This window comes from Leopardus geoffroyi, chromosome B1 (assembly GCF_018350155.1).
Source record: "Leopardus geoffroyi isolate Oge1 chromosome B1, O.geoffroyi_Oge1_pat1.0, whole genome shotgun sequence".
Classification (NCBI taxonomy): Eukaryota; Metazoa; Chordata; class Mammalia; order Carnivora; family Felidae; genus Leopardus; species Leopardus geoffroyi.
The window spans coordinates 172,842,395-172,862,000 of record NC_059327.1 but is presented as its reverse complement, the minus strand read 5'-3'; the positions used below and the strand labels follow the sequence as shown (position 1 = coordinate 172,862,000).

At 37.8% G+C, this 19,606-nt stretch overlaps 1 protein-coding gene across 3 annotated transcripts in view; it reads left to right on the top strand.

Annotated features, from left to right (window-relative positions):
- WDR19 (WD repeat domain 19) overlaps positions 1–19,606 on the top strand; it is a 116,140-nt gene that overhangs the window by 9,756 nt on the left and 86,778 nt on the right. For all 3 annotated transcript variants that reach the window (XM_045474999.1, XM_045474998.1, XM_045475000.1), the window contains exons 5-9: positions 7,022–7,137; positions 10,615–10,730; positions 16,263–16,343; positions 18,443–18,555; positions 19,062–19,235. In XM_045474999.1, coding sequence (XP_045330955.1) covers positions 7,022–7,137; positions 10,615–10,730; positions 16,263–16,343; positions 18,443–18,555; positions 19,062–19,235 — 600 coding nt within the window. The remainder of the gene's footprint in view (positions 1–7,021; positions 7,138–10,614; positions 10,731–16,262; positions 16,344–18,442; positions 18,556–19,061; positions 19,236–19,606) is intronic.

Genomic DNA, 19,606 nt, shown 5'->3' with positions numbered 1-19,606 from the left:
ATGCAGTGGACAACAGGCTGGAAGACTGAGAGGGACAAATTAGTGACCTAGAAGACAAAGTAATGGAAAGTAATGAAGCTGAACAAAACAAAGAAGAGTTATACAACATGATAATAGACTTGGGGAGCTCAGTGACTCCATCAGATATAATAATATTCCCATTATAGAAGTCCCAGAAGAAGAAAAGAGACAAAAAGGGGCAAAAAATGTATTTGAAGAAATAATGGCTGAAAACTTACCTAATCTGGGGAAGGAAACAGGCATCTAGATCCAGAGGCACAGAGAACTCCCATCAAAACCAACCAAAGCAGGCCTAATCCAAGACATACTGTAATTAAATTGCAAAATATAATGATAAAAGATATTAAATGCAGCAAGACAAAAGTCCTTAACTTGCAAGGAAAAACCCATAAGGCTAGCAGAAGATTTTTCAACAGAAATTTGGCAAGCTAGAAGCGAGTGCATGATATCTTCAAAGTGCTGAACAGGAGGAGCACCTGGGTGGCTCTGCCGGGTAAGCATCCAACTTCAGCCCAGGTCATGATCTTGCAGTTCAGGAGTTCAAGCCCTGCGTCAGGCTCTGTGCTGACAGCTGAGAGCCTGGAGCCTGCTTCAGATTCTGTGTTTTCCACTCTCTCTGCCCTCCCCCCACTTGCACTCTGTCTCTCTTTCAAAAATAAATAAACATTTAAAAATTAAAAAAAAAAAAGTGCTAAGTGCTGAGCAGGAAAAATCTGCAGCCAGGAATACTCTGTCCAGCAAGTCTATCATTTAAAATAGAAGGAGAGATAGAGAATTTCCCAAACAAAACTAAAGGAGTTCGTGACAACTAAACCAGCCCAGTGAGAAATATTAAAAGGACTCTTTGAATGGAAAGGAGAAACCAAAAGTGACAGTATAAAGACAGGAAACACAAAAACAGTAAAAATGAACATTTCTGTAAAAAAAATCAGTCAAGGAACTCACAAAAAAAAGGATATAAGATATAATAACATATACCTAAAACTTGGGGAGGAGAGGAGAAAAGAATGGGTTAAAATTTAATCAACCATCAACTTAATATAGACTGCTATTTGCAAAAGAGGTTTTATACAAACCTAATGGTAACAGTATATCAAATACCACTAATAAACATACAAAGAATAAAGAAATCCAAATATATCACTAAAGAAAATCAGCAAAACATGAAAGAGGGAAAGACAAGAAAGAATCAGAGAAAATCTCCAGAAACAATTACAAAACAAGTAATAAAATGGCAATAAATAACACAAGCATCATAAATTACTGTGAATGTAAATGGACTAAATGCTCCAATCAAAAGACATAGGATGTTATGGGGCGCCTGGGTGGCTAAGTCAGGTAACCATCCAACTCTTGATTTCAGCTCAAGTCATAATCTCACAGTTTATGGGATCTAGCCCCACGTCAGCCTCTATGTTAACAGCGTGGAGTGTACTTGGGATTCTTCTCTCCCTCTCTGCCCCTCCCCTGCTTGCATGTGTGCACTCTCTCAAAATAAACATTAAGAAAAAAAAGACATAGGATGTCAGAATGGATAAAAAAGCAAGACCCATCTATATGCTGCATATAAGAGACTCAACACATCTGCAGATTGCAAGTGAGGGGATGGAGAAACACTTATAATGCAAATGGGTGTCAAAAGAAAGAGTAGCAATACTTTTATCAGACAAACTAGACTTTATTTATTTATAATTTTTTTAAATGTTTATTTTTGAGAAATAGAGCTACAGCGTGAGTGGGGCTGGGGGTGGACAGAGAGAGGGAGAAACAGAATCCGAAGCAGACTCCAGGGTCTGAGCTGTCAGCACAGAGCCCAATGCAGGGCTTGAATTCCTGAACCACGAGATCATGACCTGAGCTGAAGTCAGACACTTAACTGACTAAAACACCCAGGCACCCCTAGGCAAACTAGACTTTAAAACAAAGACTGTAACAAGAGACAAAGAAGGACCCTATATAATAATAAAGGGGACAATCCAATAAGAAGATTTAACAATTATAATTATTTGTGCACCCAGCATGAGAGCACACAAATATATATAACAATTAATAGCAAATATAGAGGAACTAATCGATAATAATACAATAATAGTAGGGGACTTTAACACCCCACTTACATCAATGGATCATCAAAAAAAATTTTAATGTGAGGGAGGGGCAGAGGGAGGAAGATAGGGAATCTGAGTGGGCTCTGTGCTGCCAGTGCAAAGCCCGATGTAGGGCCCAAACCCATTAGCCCTAAGATCATGACCTGAGCCAAAGTGAGACACTCAGCCAACCTAGCCATCCAGGCACCCCAATGGACAGATCATCTAAACAAAAAATCAAAAAGGAAACAATGGCTTAGAATGACTAGATGGACTTAACAGATATATTCAGAATATTCCATCCTGAAATAGCAGAATACATATTCTTTCAAGTGCACATGGCACATTCTCCAGAATACATAATATATTAGGTCACAAAATGGGCCTCAACATATATAAGAAGACTGAAGTCTTACCGCGTACCTTTTCTGATCACAATGCTGTGAAACTAGAAGTCAGCACAAGAAAAAAATTGGAAAGACAACAAATACATGGAGATAAAATAACATGCTACTAAACAATGAATTGGTCAACCAGGAAATAAAAGAAATAAAAAAGCACATGGAAACAAATCAAATTGGAAACAAAATGGTGTAAAACCTTTGGGATGCAGCAAAAGTGGTCCTAAGAGGAAAGTATATAATAATCCAGGTGTACCTCAAGAAGCAAGAAAAACCTTAAATAACCTAACCTTACACCTAGCAGAAGCTAGAAAAAAGAACAATAAATGAAGCCTAAAGCCAGCTTAAGGAAAGAAATAATAAAGATTAGAGCAGAAATAAATGATGTAGAGACTAAAAACAAAACAAAACAAAACAAAACAAAAAACCAGTAGAACAGAGCAATGAAAGCAAGAGCTGATTCTGTGAGAAAAATAAATCAATAAAATTTATAAACCTTCAGCCAAAGTTACCAAAAAGAAAAGAGAAAGGGCCCAAATAAGTAAAATCACAAATGAGAGAGGGGAAATAACAACTAACACCACAGAAATACAAACAATTATAAGAGAATATTATGAAAAACTATATGCCATCAAATTGGACAAGCTAGAAGAAATGGTTAAATTGTTAGAAACATATAAATTACCAAAACTGAAACAGGAAGAAATAGAAAACTTGAACAAACTTATAACCAGCAAAGGAATTGAACCAGCAATTTAAAGATTCCCAACCAACAAAAGTCCGGGACCAGATGGCTTCACAGGCAAATTCTAGAAAGTATTTAAAGAGGACTTATGGCCTAGTCTTCTCAAACTATTTCAGAAAAATAGAAAAGGAAGGAAAACTTCTAAGTTCATTCTATGAGGCCAGCATTCTTTGGATACCAAAACCAGATAAAGACTCCACTAAAAAAGAGAACTATAGGCCAATATCCCTGATGAACATGGATGCAAAAATTCTCAATAAAATACTAGCTAACTGAATTCAACAAAACATTAAAAAAAATATTCACCATGATCAAGTGGGAACTATTCCTGGGTTGCAAGGGTAGTATTTGCAAATCAATCAATATGATACATCACATCAATAAGAGAAGGGATACGAACCATATGGTTGTTTCAATAGATGCAGAAAAAGCATTTGAGAAAGAACAACATCCATTCATGATAAAAATGCTCAACAAAGTAGGCTTAGAGGAAACATACCTCATAATAAAGGCCACATATGAAAAACCCACAGCTAACATCCTCTTCCATGGGGAAAAACTGAGAGCCTTTCCCCCAAAAGTTGGGAGCAAGACAAGGATGTCCACTCTCAAACTTTTTTTTTTAATTTTTTCAATGTTTATGTTTGAGAGACAGAGACAGAGCTTGAGTAGGAAAGGGGCAGAGAGGGAGGGAGACACAGAATCCAAAGCAGGCTCCAGGCTCTGAGCTGTCAGCACAGAGCCTGATGTGGGGCTCAAACCCACAAACTATGAGATCATGACCTGAGCTGAAGTGGACACTTAACCAACTGAGCCACCCAGGTGCCCCTACTCTCACCACTTTTATTCAACATAGTGCTGGAAATCCTAGTCACAAAAACCAGACAATAGAAAGAAATAAAAGGCATTTACATCAATAAGGAAAGAGTAAATGTTCCATTATTTGCAGATGACAAGGTACTATGTGTAGAAAATCTGAAAGACTCCACCAAAAAATTGCTAGAAATGATACACGAATTCAGTAAAGTTGCCAGATATAAAATCAATGCACAGAAATCGGTCACATTTCTGTACACCAATAATGAAGCAGTAGAAGAGAAATTAAGGAATCAGTACCATTTACAATTGCACCAAAATCCTAGATACCTAGGAATAAACCTAAGGAAAGAGATGAAACACCTGTACTCTGGAAACTATAGAACACTTCAGAAAGACATTGAAAATGACACAAAGAAATGGAACATTCCATGCACATGGATTGGAAGAACAAATATTGTTAAAATGTCCATACTCCCCAAAGGAATCTACACATTTAATGTAATCTGTATCAAAATACCACCAACAGTTTCACAGAGCTAGAACAAACAATCCTAAAATTCATGTGGAACCACAAGAGACCCTGAATAGCCAACCTTGAAATAGAACAGCAAAGCTGGTGGCATCACAATTCTGGACTTCAAGCTATATTACAAAGCTGTAATCATCAAGACAGTATGGTGCTGGCACAAAAAAATACACATAGATCAATGGAACAAAATTGAAAGCCCAGAAATGAACCCATGATTATATGATTAATTGATCTTCAACAAAGCAGGAAAAAATGCCCAGTGGGAAAAAGACAGTGTCTTCAACCAGTGGTGTTGGGAAAACTTGGATAGCAACATGCAAAAGAATGAAACTTGACAACTTTCTTACACCATATGCAAAAATAAATTCAAAATGGATTAAAGACCTAAATGTGAGACCTGAAACCATAAGCATCCTAGAAGACAGCACAGGCAGTAACTTCTTTGACATCTGCTGCTGCACCTTTTTTTTTTAATTTGAGAGAGAGAGTGTGTGTGAGAGTGCATGGGGGAGGGGCAGAGGGAAAAGGAGAGAGAGAATCTTAAGTAGGCTCCATGCCCAGTACAGAGCCCAACAGTGGGGCTCAATCTCACAACCGTGAGATCACAACCTGAGTCTAAATCAAGAGTCAGATACTAGGGGCACCTGGATGGCTTGGTCAGTTAAGTGTCTGACTTCACTCAGGTCATGATTTCATGGTCTGTGGGTTCGAGGCCTGCATTGGGCTCTGTGCTGACAGCTCAGAGCCTGGAACCTGCTTCAGATTCTGACTCCCTCTCTCTCTGCCCCTCCCCAGCTGTGCTCTCACCCTCTCAATAATAAATAAATAAACTTAAAAAAAATATTTATAAAAAAAAAGAGTCGACACTTAACCAACTGACCCATCCAAGCACCCTGCAACTTCTTTCTTGATGTCTCCTGAGGGTAGGGAAACAAAACAAAAAATAAACTCTTGGGACTACATTAAAATAAAAAGCTTCTGCACAATGAAGGAAACAATCAACAAAACTAAAGGCAACTTATAGAATGGAAGAAGATATTTGAAAATGACATCCAATAAAGGGTTAATATCCAAAATATATAAAGCATTTATAAAATCCAACACCTAATAAATAATCCAGTTAAAAAATGGGCAGAAAACATACAGAGATGGCTGATAGACACATGAAAAGATGTTCAACATCACTTATCAGGCAAATCAGAACTACAATGACATATCACCTCATACCTGTCAGAATAGCTAAAATGAAAAACAACAGATGTTGGTGAGGATGTGGAGAAATGGGAACTTTGGCAGGAAGGCAAACTGGTATAGCCACTGTGGAAAATAGTGTGCAGGTTTCTCAAAAAGTTAAAAATAGAACTACCCTGTGATCCTTCAATCATACTACTCTAGGTATTTACCCAAAGAGTACAAAATCACTAAATCGAAAGGATATGTTCACCTTGATGTTTATAGCAACATTATCTACATTAGCCAAATTATGGAAACAGTGTTAGTTCCATTGACTGATGAATGGATGAAGAAGATATGGTATATATGTATTTATGTGCATACATAAACACAACGGAATATTACTTAGCCATAAAAAAGAATGAAACCTTGCCATTTGCAGTGACATTGATCAGGAGCTAGAGAATATAATGCTAAGTGAAATAAGTCAGAGAAAGACAAATACCATATTATTTCATTCATATGTGGAATTTAAGAAACAAAACAAGCAAAACAAGAAAAGAGAGAGAGAGAGGGGCAAACCAAGAAACAAACTCTTAACTATAGAGAACAAACTGATGGTTACCAGAGGGGAGGTTCCTGGAGGGATGGGCAAAAGAGGTGATGGAGATTAAGGGGTGCAGTTGTCATGATGAGCGCTGAGTCATGTATTCAAGTGTTGAATCACTATATTGCACACCCGAAACTAATATACTGCGGTTAACTAATTGGAATTTAAATAAAAACTTTAAAAAGTGACAGAGTTGGAAAATATATGTTTTATTTAAGGCGATGAATTGTCGATGATGTTTCCAGTTTAATATACCGTGTTATTGGACCTACTTTTTTGAAAGCATGAGGTGTTCTCATCCATTAAGATTTTTACCACGTTTACAACTGTCATTAGATTAATTAAACCATCTCATCATGAGTCATCTTAACGAAATTTGAGATTCCATCATGGCTTACATTTTTATTTATTACATATTCGTAGGTCTGCACAATTTGTAGGTCTGACAGTAAGATTACCTTCTAGCATCTCCAAAATATCTTTAGCACTTAGTTTTTGTTCTAAAGCATTAAGTTGTAATTTTGTACTTCAGCTCCTAAGTAGGTATTAAAATTATTCATGAAATACTTTTTAAAGGATCTGTTTGGAGGTTATGATTGTGAATTTTTTTTAGTAATTGATATTTTAATGTTATAGGGATCAAATGTCTTTCCTTCTTTGGTCAAAAATTGGAAGTTTCCTGGCTGTTGGAACTATTAAAGGAAATTTGCTTATTTATAATCGTCAGACATCTCGAAAGATTCCTGTGCTGGGTAGGTTATAGCTGAAAACACTGCTAAATACTTGAGATGCTTTACATAAATGTAATATATTTTACTGCCTTAGATTTTGCTGATATTGCAAGGGAAATTGTGTAGTAGTGAGGCTCCCCTGGTCAAGCCTTATATCTAGCTAAACTTCAAGATCCATCTATACTGTCTCCTAAGAATTACCCAGGCTAAATAGAATGAATGTCTCTCTAAGGTCCACCTGTGCCTGTGGACACCAGGACATTAATAGGATGGCTTCCATTTGTCCCTTTCTCACCCAGATTGAGAACTGTGGACATGGAATAGCTCATGTTCATATCAACACAAGAGTAGATGGACTAAAACATTTGGTGACTGTTTGGTGAGAATATAACTAGATATTAATTCTAACCTCTTACTCTCTCCAAACACCAAGTTAGCCTATGTAGGCACTGGGAATTACATTTGCCTCAGGGTATATGACTACAGTGTGTCGTTCCTTGTTTGACATTCTTGGTTCAGGCTCTTTTATTCCCACAATCTCTGGTCACTTAGCATCTGCCTTCTGAATACCCAAGAAGAAACAGATCTATTCTTAATTATTGTAACATCATGCTGGTAAATGGTGAAACTAGTAGGCTTAATTATACCCAGGTGGCCAGAAGAATTATAATTTACTGCTAAGGAAGAAATTAAACCCTGGAGATAAGAGTACCCACAGAATACTTGAGAAAGTACCTTTCAACTGAGGATATTTAATTATTTCATTTTTTTCACATATATGTCTGTTTAATATTAATATTTTTAGTACTCCAGACAAAAGGTAATGTTATTGATCCATTTGAAAAACTAAACAAACTATTTTGAGTTATAAAAAACAACTTTCACCATACAAATTGTCTATTTGACTTCAGTTAGGCATTTTTTGTATCCCAGTTCATCTGTAGGAATATCCTGCCAATTAATTTACAGGCCCCAGAAATTTTGACACCTGATGTATAAGAAAATAATTCATCAAAGCATGATTATTTTGTGTCAGGCATTTGTCATATGTTCATGATTTTATATGTGATCTTCGTATTTAATATGAATATGAGTCTGTTCTCAGTCATTTATTAACTGTGAAAAATGGGCCTAAGGAGATTCAAGTTAATTTTGTATCTTTAGCTAAATATATAATAGCTGCCTCTTTCAGAGTTGGCTATGATTTGTGACTGCCTTTTTTCCTTTTAAATAACTCACTTTCCTGAATCCAAGCTTTTCCACTCCAGGTAGCTGCCGCATGGTAGCATGATCTGTCAACATTTCACAGTAACTAAAATCTGTTACCACGTTTCATCTCACACTGATTTATTTCCTCAACTAGGCTAGATATGGGCAGTTTTCACATTGCATGGTTCTTATATACATGAAATTCATTTACTACAGTTTAATTAAATGTTTCAAGCCTGTCAATAACATGGTTCAGACCCCAGTTACCATACTAGAGCATCTGTGAGTCAGTATTAATTACATAAGTCAGTACATGTAAAGTGCCCAGAACACTTTAAGTAGGCACACAAAACATGTTAACTGTTCTTGATGTTAAGGCCAACCTGAGTTCTGAGCACTGCAAGCAAAGAGGCCTTGAGGTATACAGGGAGGAGGAGGGAGAGATGTTCTTCTTCCTTTCTCAGGTATAGAAAGGAGTTTGTCTTTGAGATTTTCCCACCTCTCTTTGTGCACTCTTTTTTCCCTCCTAATGCCCATCTCTCTGGGCCCAGTTCCAATGTAGCACCCAAGTCCCTTAATTTCTAATCAGAAAACTCTACTACATCTCAGTGTCTTCTCTGAATGCTCCCTTCACTTTTGTGCTCTGGCCTCCTGATGGGCAATGTCATCTGTATCCTGACGACTCCCATGTTTATCTCTTCCAATTTGTAGACTCCTATATCCAACTGCTTACTCAGCATCTCTGATGAGATATCTAATAAATACTTCAAATTTAATATCTTTAAAACCCTTTGGACACACAGCTGTCCCTCTCACCATTGGTGACATCTCATCATTTTAGATCTTCAGGCTAACCCTTAGTCTTGACTCTTCCTCTTTCTCATACCCTCCATATCTAATTTGCCAGAAAATCTTACAGGATTATCTTCAGATATCTCCATAATCCAGCCTCTTCTCACCACCTGTCCTGTTCCGCTGTGTGTGTGCCTCAAACATCTTCCACTGAATTTCTGCAATCTCTTAACTTGTTTCCCTGCTTCAACTCTTGCCCCACTATCGAATATTCTCAACTAGGGGCCAGAGTGAGCCTTCTTCTCAGACCTTTCCAATGGTCCTCCATCTGACCCAGAGTCAAAGCCAGAGTCCTCACAATGGCCAGCCAAGGCCTGCATGACCTGGTGCTTGCAAACTCTGATTTCATCTCATCTTCTCACTTCCTCTGCTCCAGCCACACTGTCCTCCTTGCTGAGCCTCTAACATACCTGGCACACTCCTGCCTCAGATTGTACTCACTTAATAACTACTTACTTAGAACTTACTTCCTGCATAGGTACTGTATTAAGTTCTGTAAGGGGTGGAAAGAATGGTGTGGTCTCTGCTCTCAAAAGCAGCCAAAATAGCTAAACTTATATGGCACTTTCTTTATGCCTGGCGCTCTTCTAAGTGCTTGAACTCATTTGATCCTCGGCTCTGTGAGATTGGCCCTACTCTTATCCCCAATTTATGGGTATGCGACTAAGGAATAGAAATGTTAAGTAGCTCACAGTAAGTGGTGGAGCCAAGTTTCAAATCTAGGCAGTCTGGCTCCAGAGTATGTATACTTAACCATTCTATTTCTCATTGTAGAATTAATCTTGAGACTCAAGGATTTATGCTAGCACCTTCAATAAATCTCACAGTGTCAAGTATGTAATTCTCTGCCTCCCCAAATACAGTTTTTGCACTGGCTAGATTCCTCAGCAAAAAAGTTTCCTGATACATAGTGGTTCTATCTAATATCCCTTACTAGTTAAGTGACTCAGTTCTTAACACAAGTCTCACTAGGACACATTCAGATTTGCACCTCAGTATTATCACAAATCTAATGCCCTCTAATTTTTCATGAATAGTCAAAACTGTGAATGTTGAATCTGTTTATACCAAGGGTCTACCACCCTGTAAAGCTGAGTATAGTAAAGATAACTCGAGTGCGGTGGGATTTGCCTCTCTTAGAGACATTGTTACAGGGTTAGCTACATGGTAAGCAAACAAACTTATCAAGTAGCAGAATATCCACCTAAACAGTTAAAAAAAAAAAGCATTATTGCTCTTCTATGCTGTTATATTGATTTGTAACTTGGGAATAAACTTTTAAATAAGGTTGCTTAGACACTAACTGCTTTGATGAGGTTTAACATTCTTTGTTTAATATCCATGTCATATTACCGAAATGTTCAGATTAGACATCACAGATCTTTTAATTTTTTTTGAGAAACCCATGTGTCTGTACAAAAATCATCTCTTTTTCAGGAAAACATACTAAGAGAATCACATGTGGATGTTGGAATGCAGAAAATCTGCTTGCTTTAGGTGGTGAAGATAAAATGATTACAGTTAGCAATCAGGAAGGTGACACGATAAGACAGGTAATACAGTAACATCCTTGGTCCAATATATTCAGAATTTTCCCTGAAATGAAGTTTGTCTTCCAAGGTAATCTGTACAATTTTTAAATCTCTATGTGAGATATGTATACAATAACTTCATATTCTAAACAACAAAAGCTTTTCTTTTTATGTATTAGTATACTTTTCTTCATAGGACTACTTTATCCAAATATTTTCCTTTGTACATTTTCCATTATCGAGTATTAGCATGGGTTATCGGCTCTGTGGTTATACTCCGTCTGTCCATTTGTGAGATAACCCTTATTTTATATATGTATGTTTATAATATAAATGTGAATAACTAAACTTGGATTCTGGTCTGCCTGATATGTTAATTTAACTTTAACTGATATGTTAAATTGCTTCCAAACTAACCCTAATTAAATTTTAAATTTAATTTTAGGATTAAAGTTTATCACTGTTCAAATTTCACAATTGATTAGATCCTCAGTGGCTCCTCCTTAAGGGAATTTGTATTACCAAGAGCTACTACATAATCTCACCAGTGGGTAAATTATACTTTGGACCACGTGGCTTATGATTTAGTATTGCTGGAGCAATATTAACTAGCAAATTCTTTAAATGCCCACTAGGTATGTGGCACTGTGCTATGTACTTTAGAAGAAATATGAAATATGACCCTATGTTCTCTATTGCTACATAACAAATTGCTCTCAAAACTTAGCAGTTTAAAACAATATACATTTATTGTTTTATAGTTTTTGTGGGTGAGCAATGCAGGTGCATCTAGCTGCATTAAGGTCTTAAAAGGCTGCATTTTATTGGTCAAGGTTGAAGTCTCATCTGAAGGCTTGACTGGGAAAAAAATCTGTTTCCACTCTCAGTCACATGGTTGTTGACAAGAGTTCAGTTTCTTACAGGTAGTTAGGCTCAGAGCCTCAGTTCCTCTCTGGCCATTGATTAGAAACCTACCTAATTACCATGCCACATGGATCTCTCCATAGAGTGCCTCATAACATAGCAGGTGGTAATAGATTGTGAGCAGCCATTTGAAACTTAAGCCACAATCTCTTAATAAATAACCTGATCTCAAAATCATTTTTGCCATATTCTGTTATGTAGAAGTAAGTTCCTGGGTCCAGCCCACACTTCAAGGGGTAGGGATGGGGATTACACAAAGAAACCAGGAGGTGGGGATCATTGTGGATCATCTTAAAAGCTGCGAACCATAGGACTCTACTCTCAAGAAGACAGAACTAATTACGATAAAACACAGCCTTATGCGATTGCCAGTTTTGTGGTATAGCTTACAAGTCTTATATATGTGAGATGGAGGAGATCAAGGAAAGCTGAATTAGGAATCTTTAAAAGACAGATGATCTGAATAAATCAAGGTATAGGATGAACTTGTAACAGAGAGATCCAAAATTACAAGGGCTTCATTAAAAATAGACCTACCCTATGACCCAGCAATAGCACTGCTAGGAATTTACCCAAGGGATACAGGAGTACTGATGCATAGGGGCACTTGTACCCCAATGTTTATAGCAGCACTCTCAACAATAGCCAAATTATGGAAAGAGCCTAAATATCCATTAACTGATGAATGGATAAAGAAATTGTGGTTTATATACACAATGGAGTACTACGTGGCAATGAGAAAGAATGAAATATGGCCCTTTGTAGCAACGTGGATGGAATTAGAGAGTGTGATGCTAAGTGAAATAAGCCATACAGAGAAAGACAGATGTCCAGACAGAAAACCATATGTTTTCACTCTTATGTGGATCCTGAGAAACTTAACAGAAACCCATCCAGGAGGGGAAGGAAAAAAAAAAAAAAAAGAGGTTAGAGTGGGAGAGAGCCAAAGCATAAGAGACTCTTAAAAACTGAGAACAAACTGAGGGTTGATGGGGGGTGGGAGGGAGGTGAGGGTGGGTGATGGGTGTTGAGGAGGGCACCTTTTGGGATGAGCACTGGGTGTTGTATGGAAATCAATTTGACAATACATTTCATATATTGAAAAAAAACACAAAATTACAAGGGCTCTAAGAATATGGTAGTTTGGATGGTTTTTCTTCTTTCTCTTTCTCATATAACAGAGAGAGGTAGGCAGATCATCTCTGCATGTCTGCTTCACAAGGCTGTACATAGTCCCAGGTTCCTTGCTTCCATCTTACTGCTCTGCTATTTGCTAGGATGTTTTGTCTTCGTATGCATAGTTAACAGCACCAGATCTGTATTTCCACCCCAGGGAAGGGAGAAAGAGAAGTGGAGTGCAAGAAACATTTAAAGGACCTAGTCTGGAAGATGCATTTATTATTTCCATTCATATCACTAGAACCTAGTCATATAGTGACGCCACACTGCTGCCAGGGAAGCTACAAATTTAGTCTCTGTAGATCATCGATTGCGTGCCCCACTGAAACTTGTTTTAGTGGATACCATAAGACATTTAGCAGTCTGTCATTCAACCCATGCAAAGCAGCATGAACAAAGATAAGAAGAAAAACTTGAAGCTTGTTTATGGCTCGTTCAAGATTGGCTTGACTGAAGATGTGGGCTTTGATTGAAAATTTATAGAAAATAAGGCTGAAGAAGAAAGTTGGTTCCTGTATCTGGAAAGCTCTGAAAGTTAAGCAGAAGTAACTCAACCATGTTGAGCAGAACCATAGCATGATTAAAGTGGTTCTTAAGAAAGATTAACTAGTGTAAAAGATATTTCCTAGAAACCTAAAATTTTGAGCATTCTATTTTGGTACCCTTTTGAATTAGAATGATAATACAGTTCAAATGCTTTAGCTCCACACTTTTGTATCCATATCAGACATCAACACTGAATGAAGACATGGTCTTACAATGTTTTGCTACAGAGCATCCCAGGAAGTCGCTATATTCAGCCATTATCTGCATACATTTCCCATTTCTGATCTTTAAGATATATGCTTCCAGAATTAGACATACTACTTAAGTTGTCCTGTGGTAAGCAAAGCATACATTAAAAGCATTGCTTTATTTGGTACTGTCTCTGAATTATTTTGACTTTACTATTCTGAAGATCACTCTAGTGTTACTTGTGTACATTTATTTTTATTTGTCTTATTAAGGGCTTGTCTTATTTCTTGAATCTGAAAATTGCTGTCTTTCTTCAATTCTGGAAAATTCTTAGTCATTATCTCTTGGGTATTACCTCTTGCTCTTTCTATTCTGTCCTTCTGCAGTGTCAGTTAGACATATGTAGGACCTCCTATCTCTTTAACTCTCTTTCGTAATATCTTTTTGTCACTACAACTTCTGGATAATTTTATCAAATCAGTTTACTTACTCTTGAAATTTGGTCAAATTTGAGTTTTTTTATTTTAGTGATTCTTCTTTTCATTTTTAATAAGTACTTTAGAGCAAAATAGGCATTAACAGGATTAAGAGGTACAAATTTCCAGTTGCAAAATAAATAAGTCATGGAGGTATGATATATAGCATAGGGAATATAGTCAGTAATATCGTAATAATTTTGTATGGTGAGATAGTACTAGACTTATGGGGATAATTTTGTAAAGTATATAAACATTGAACTACTATGATGTTTACCTAGAAGTAATAGGATATTGTATATCAAGTATACAGTTGATCCCTCAACAACATGGGTTTGAACGGTGCAGATTTACTTATATGCGGATTTTTTTTCAATAAATATAGTGCAGCACCATAAATGTATTTTCTCTTATGACTTTCTTTTTTTCTTTTTTTAGAGAGAGATAAAGTAGAATGGGGAAGAGGGACAGAGGGAGAGAGAGAGAATCTCAAGCAGGCTCCATGCTCAGCGTGGAGCCTGACGTGAGTCTCAATCCCACGACCCTGGGATCATGACCTGAGCTGAAATCAAGAGTCAGATGCTCAACTGACTGAGCTACCCAGGCACCCCATGATTTTCTTTTTTTTTTTTTTTTTTTTTTTTTTTTAATTTTTTTTTTTTCAACGTTTATTTATTTTTGGGACAGAGAGAGACAGAGCATGAACGGGGGAGGGGCAGAGAGAGAGGGAGACACAGAATCGGAAACAAGCTCCAGGCTCTGAGCCATCAGCCCAGAGCCTGATGCGGGGCTCGAACTCACGGACCGCGAGATCGTGACCTGGTTGAAGTCGGACGCTTAACCGACTGCGCCACCCAGGCGCCCCACCCATGATTTTCTTAATAGCGTTTTCTTTTCTCCAGTTTATTTTATTGTAAGAATACAGTATTTAATACACATAACATGCAAACCATGTATTAATTGAGTGTTTATGTTATTAGTAAGGCTTCCAGTCAGCAGTAGGCTATTAGTAGTTAAGTTTTGGGGAATCAACATTTTATGCCAATTTTGAACTGTGCAGGGGCTCGGCTACCCTGACCTCCATGTTATTCAAGGGTCAGCTGTATTTTTAATTAAAAAAGAAAAATACTTTGTAGTTCTCTTAAAAATCTGTCAGGATTTTTTTTTTTTAAGTCTCTTGTCAGGGTGCCTAGGTGGCCCAGTTGGTTGAGCACCTGACTCTTAATATCAGCTCAGGTCGTGATCCCAGAGTTGTGGGATCAAGTCTTGCAACAAACTCTACGCTGAGCATTGGAGCCTGATTACGATGCTATCCCCTTCCCTCTGCCCCTCTCCACCACTCTCTCTCTCTCTAAAATTATAAAGAGGGGCGCCTGGGTGGCGCAGTCGGTTAAGCGTCCGACTTCAGCCAGGTCACGATCTCCTGGTCTGGGAGTTTGAGCCCCGCGTCAGGCTCTGGGCTGATGGCTCAGAGCCTGGAGCCTGTTTCCGATTCTGTGTCTCCCTCTCTCTCTGCCCCTCCCCCGTTCATGCTCTGTCTCTCTCTGTCCCCAAAATAAATAAACGTTGATAAAATTATAAAGAAAAAGTCTCTTGTCATACTTATGAGTCTTTTTATGTGTTTAGTCATTTTAAAGCATTACTTTATGATCTGTCTCTGAGAATTCTGTTATTTTTAGATCTGCTGACTTTTGTTCTTGATGCATTATTTCTTTGTGACTTTTCTCATTTTGAATTGTGAGCTCATCTTCAGCAGGGCTTGTCTGTGGAAATTTTTTTGCAGCTTTGGAAGAGGCTTTGGATTTGCTTTTGATAAACACTCCAAGGAGTTTCTAGACCACTCAAAGTATAAATTTGAACTTCAGATCATAATGAGGATAGGAAGGAACGTTTGATTTGAAAAGAATGTTTTCGGCATTTCTTCTGACTCAAAGCTCAGCCCAAATCAAATGGGCTTCTTTATTACCTCCTTACCAACTGCTCTGGATAGTTGCAGACATACTTTGGTTTATGGTTTGATCTTTGCTTATTGTCCCTGGAAAATTTCCTTACCTTCTTTCAAGCTTAATGTATCTGTTTGATAAGATATGGGTTCCGTTTCATCCAGAATTTCTAGAGGTTTATCACGGTGGGATTTTCAGGTATAACAGAAGTAAAAGCAAGTTACCTGTTTTGTTAATATTCAGAATGAATTTAAGTGTTGCATTTGTTCATGGTGATAACATTTCTATCCCTGCAGACGTCAGTGAGATCAGAGCCTAGCGACATGCAGTTTTCCACGATGAAGACTGATGATCGAATGTCTGCTGCTGAAAGCACAGTAAGAATGCTAAACCAGGGCACTCGGGGGGCTCAGTCGGTTTAGTGTCCAACTTCAGCTCAGGTCATGATCTCGCAGTTCGTGGTTTCAAGCCCCACACCAGGCTCTATACTGACAGATCAGAGCCTGGAGCCTGCTTTGGATTCTGTGTCTCCTCTCTGTGCCCCTCCCCCACTTGTGTGCACGCAGTCTCTCTTTCTTTCTCTCTCTCTCTTTTTCAAAAATAATGTTAAAAAAATTTTTTTAAAGAATTCTAAGTCAAATCCATGCCCAAGTTATTTTGATACTTTTGTAGACTATTTTTTCTCCTTTTCTAGGATGGTTCAGAATGTATAGTGATAAATAAATTATGGTCTGTCATTTATTAAATCAGTGTAAGCTCCAGTCTCTTAGGCATGTAAGTTGCTTTTGCTGCTGCTGGCAACATCTAGCTACCTGGTGTTACAGCAGATGAAGGCATCTTCCTGATGCAGTGGGTGTTGCTCTTCCGATTCTTGTGGTAGTAAAAACAGGGAGGGCGACTTCACAAATAGAAGTCTTGATTTCTATATCATTTTTTTTTTCACGCTATTGGAAATGGTGACCAGAGCTCTGGAAATTGTACTTTTTATTTTGTTAATAGCTTAGATGCATTTTCCCTGCCACAATTTAATATTCTGAAATCCAGATGATTTTCACAATTAATACAAATATATTTAAATTAAATGATCCAATTTCTTTTTTTTTTTTTTTAATTTTTTTTTTAACGTTTATTTATTTTTGAGACAGAGAGAGACAGAGCATGAACAGGGGAGGGGCAGAGAGAGAGGGAGACACAGAATCTGAAACCGGCTCCAGGTTCTGAGCTGTCCGCACAGAGCCTGACGCGGGGCTCAAACTCACGGACCGTGGAGATCATGACCTGAGCCGAAGTCGGACGCTTAACCGACCAAGCCACCCAGGCGCCCCAAATGATCCAATTTCTTAAAAAGCTATTTAATTGATAGTGACTTATAATTGGTAGAATCAAGGAAATATATCAGTGTTTCTCTTTTTATATAAATCCATCACTCTTAATGAGCCCAAATAAGTAATACACTCCTTCCCCTCCCTCACACAGGTAAACCCTGCACTGAAAATTACAATCAAATATTGACTGTGTGAGTAATGGAGGGACACTAGTCTAGCAACATTGACCAGTGACCTGCAGGTGATGGAAAGAATGATGATATAAAAAATTGAGCTCAATTACCCACACAATGTGGCTCAAAATCAGAATGTCCTCTTAGGATGGAAAACTCTCTATACTCTGGATATGAATTCAGTTTCAGTGGAACTTTGTCAGACTTACAGTCCTGTATTGCACAGAACTCTAATGAGAAGTGTAGAGAATTTTAAAAAAGTTAACCCACCCAAGGGCACCTGGGTGGCTCAGTTGGTTAAGCATCCAACTTTGGCTCAGGTCATGATCTCACAGCTCGTGAGTTCAAGCCCCATGTCAGGCTCTGTGCTGACATCTTAGAGCCTGGAGCCTGCTTCAGATTCTGTGTCTCCCTCTCTCTCAGCCCCTCCTCTGCTCTCTCTCTCTCTCAAAAATAAATAATAAAACATTTAAAAAAAATTTATAGGGGCACCTGGGTGGCTCTGTCAGTTAGCCATCCAACTTCGGCTCAGGTCATGATCTCACAGTTTGTGAGTTTGAGCCCCGTGTCAGGCTCTGTGCTGACAGCTCAGAGGCTGGAACCTGCTTCAGATTCTGTGTCTCCCTCTGCCCCTCCCCTGCTCACGCTCTGTCTCTCTCTCTCTCTCTCTCTTTCAATAATAAATAAAGGCTAAAAACTTTTTTTCTTTTTTAATTTTTTTAAATAAAATAAAGTAACACCCAGCTATTTTAATGTACTTTTCAAAGGATATGTTGGATGTGTGTAAAGCCAAGGACCCTTCCCAGACTATATATTACAATGTATTTTTTTAAATCACGTTATCTTATTAGTTACAACATTTAATGTAAACCTGGCTCATTGTTTGCATAAATTAGATTTAGCTATTTGAATTTCCTTATTGGTCTTCACGAAGTACTGAGTAATTCATTTGCACGATCTCTTAATCTTTTCTGGCAGATCAGTGTGGTGGTTGGCAAGAAAACTTTGTTTCTTTATAATCTGAATGAACCAGATAGTCCAATTGATTTGGAATTTCAGCAGCGCTATGGTAACATTGTCTGCTATAGGTGGTATGTAAAAAAAGCTTATTACCAAAAGATATCCGTGTGTTTTTCCTTACTAATATATTTCATTTTTGACCTTAGCATTTTCACTTCTATATGTAACATTTTCTGGATTGTAAACTATGATTTAATATGTGAAACTTGGGGTACCTGGGTGGTTCAGTCAATTAAGTGGCCGACTTTGGCTCAGATCACGATCTCATGGTTCATTAGTTTGAGCCCCACAACAGTCTCTGTGCTGACAGCTCAGAGCCTGGAGCCTGCTTTGGATTCTATGTCTCCTCCTCTCTCTGTCCTTCTCCCTCTCATACTCACTCACTCTCTCTCTCTCTCTCTCTCTCTGTCAGAAATAAACATTAAAAAAAATAAATATGTGAAACTACCTAGCATATTATGTGGCCCTTGATAAATTGGATTCTGTAATTCTTTAGTTTTAAGGTACTTGCTTATTTACTTTATTGCAAATGATAGTTAATCATCCTTTTAATGTATTGTTGTCTTTGTTGCTATAGGTATGGTGATGGCTACATCATGATTGGCTTTTCACGTGGAATTTTTGTGGTCATCTCCACTCATATTAGAGAGATTGGTCAAGAGATATTTCAGGCTCGTGACCACAAAGATAGTCTAACCAGTATTGCAGTATCACAGACGCTTAATAAAGCTGCTACATGTGGTGACACCTGGTAAGTTATATTCACATTTTCCCAGGAAAGCTTATGTAGGGAATATTGAAGATATTCAACAAGACTTTGATGGCTAATATGACTCTATCCACCATACTTTCTTGCACTCCTAAAACCTATTTGCAATTGAAAATTTCTAAGATTGCTTCTGCTGTTAACACTCAGGGCAAAACCTAAAATAAATACTAGATGTAAACTAAATACAACACCTAAAATTGAGTATGCTTGAAAATCCATCTTAAAATAGGTAATTCCAGGTAATATGAAGTAAGCACATTCCATCTGTCTCTCTCACTGAATACAGCTATAAACCCTGGGCAGACCTTTGTAGCAACGTGGATGGAACTGGAGAGTGTTATGCTAAGTGAAAT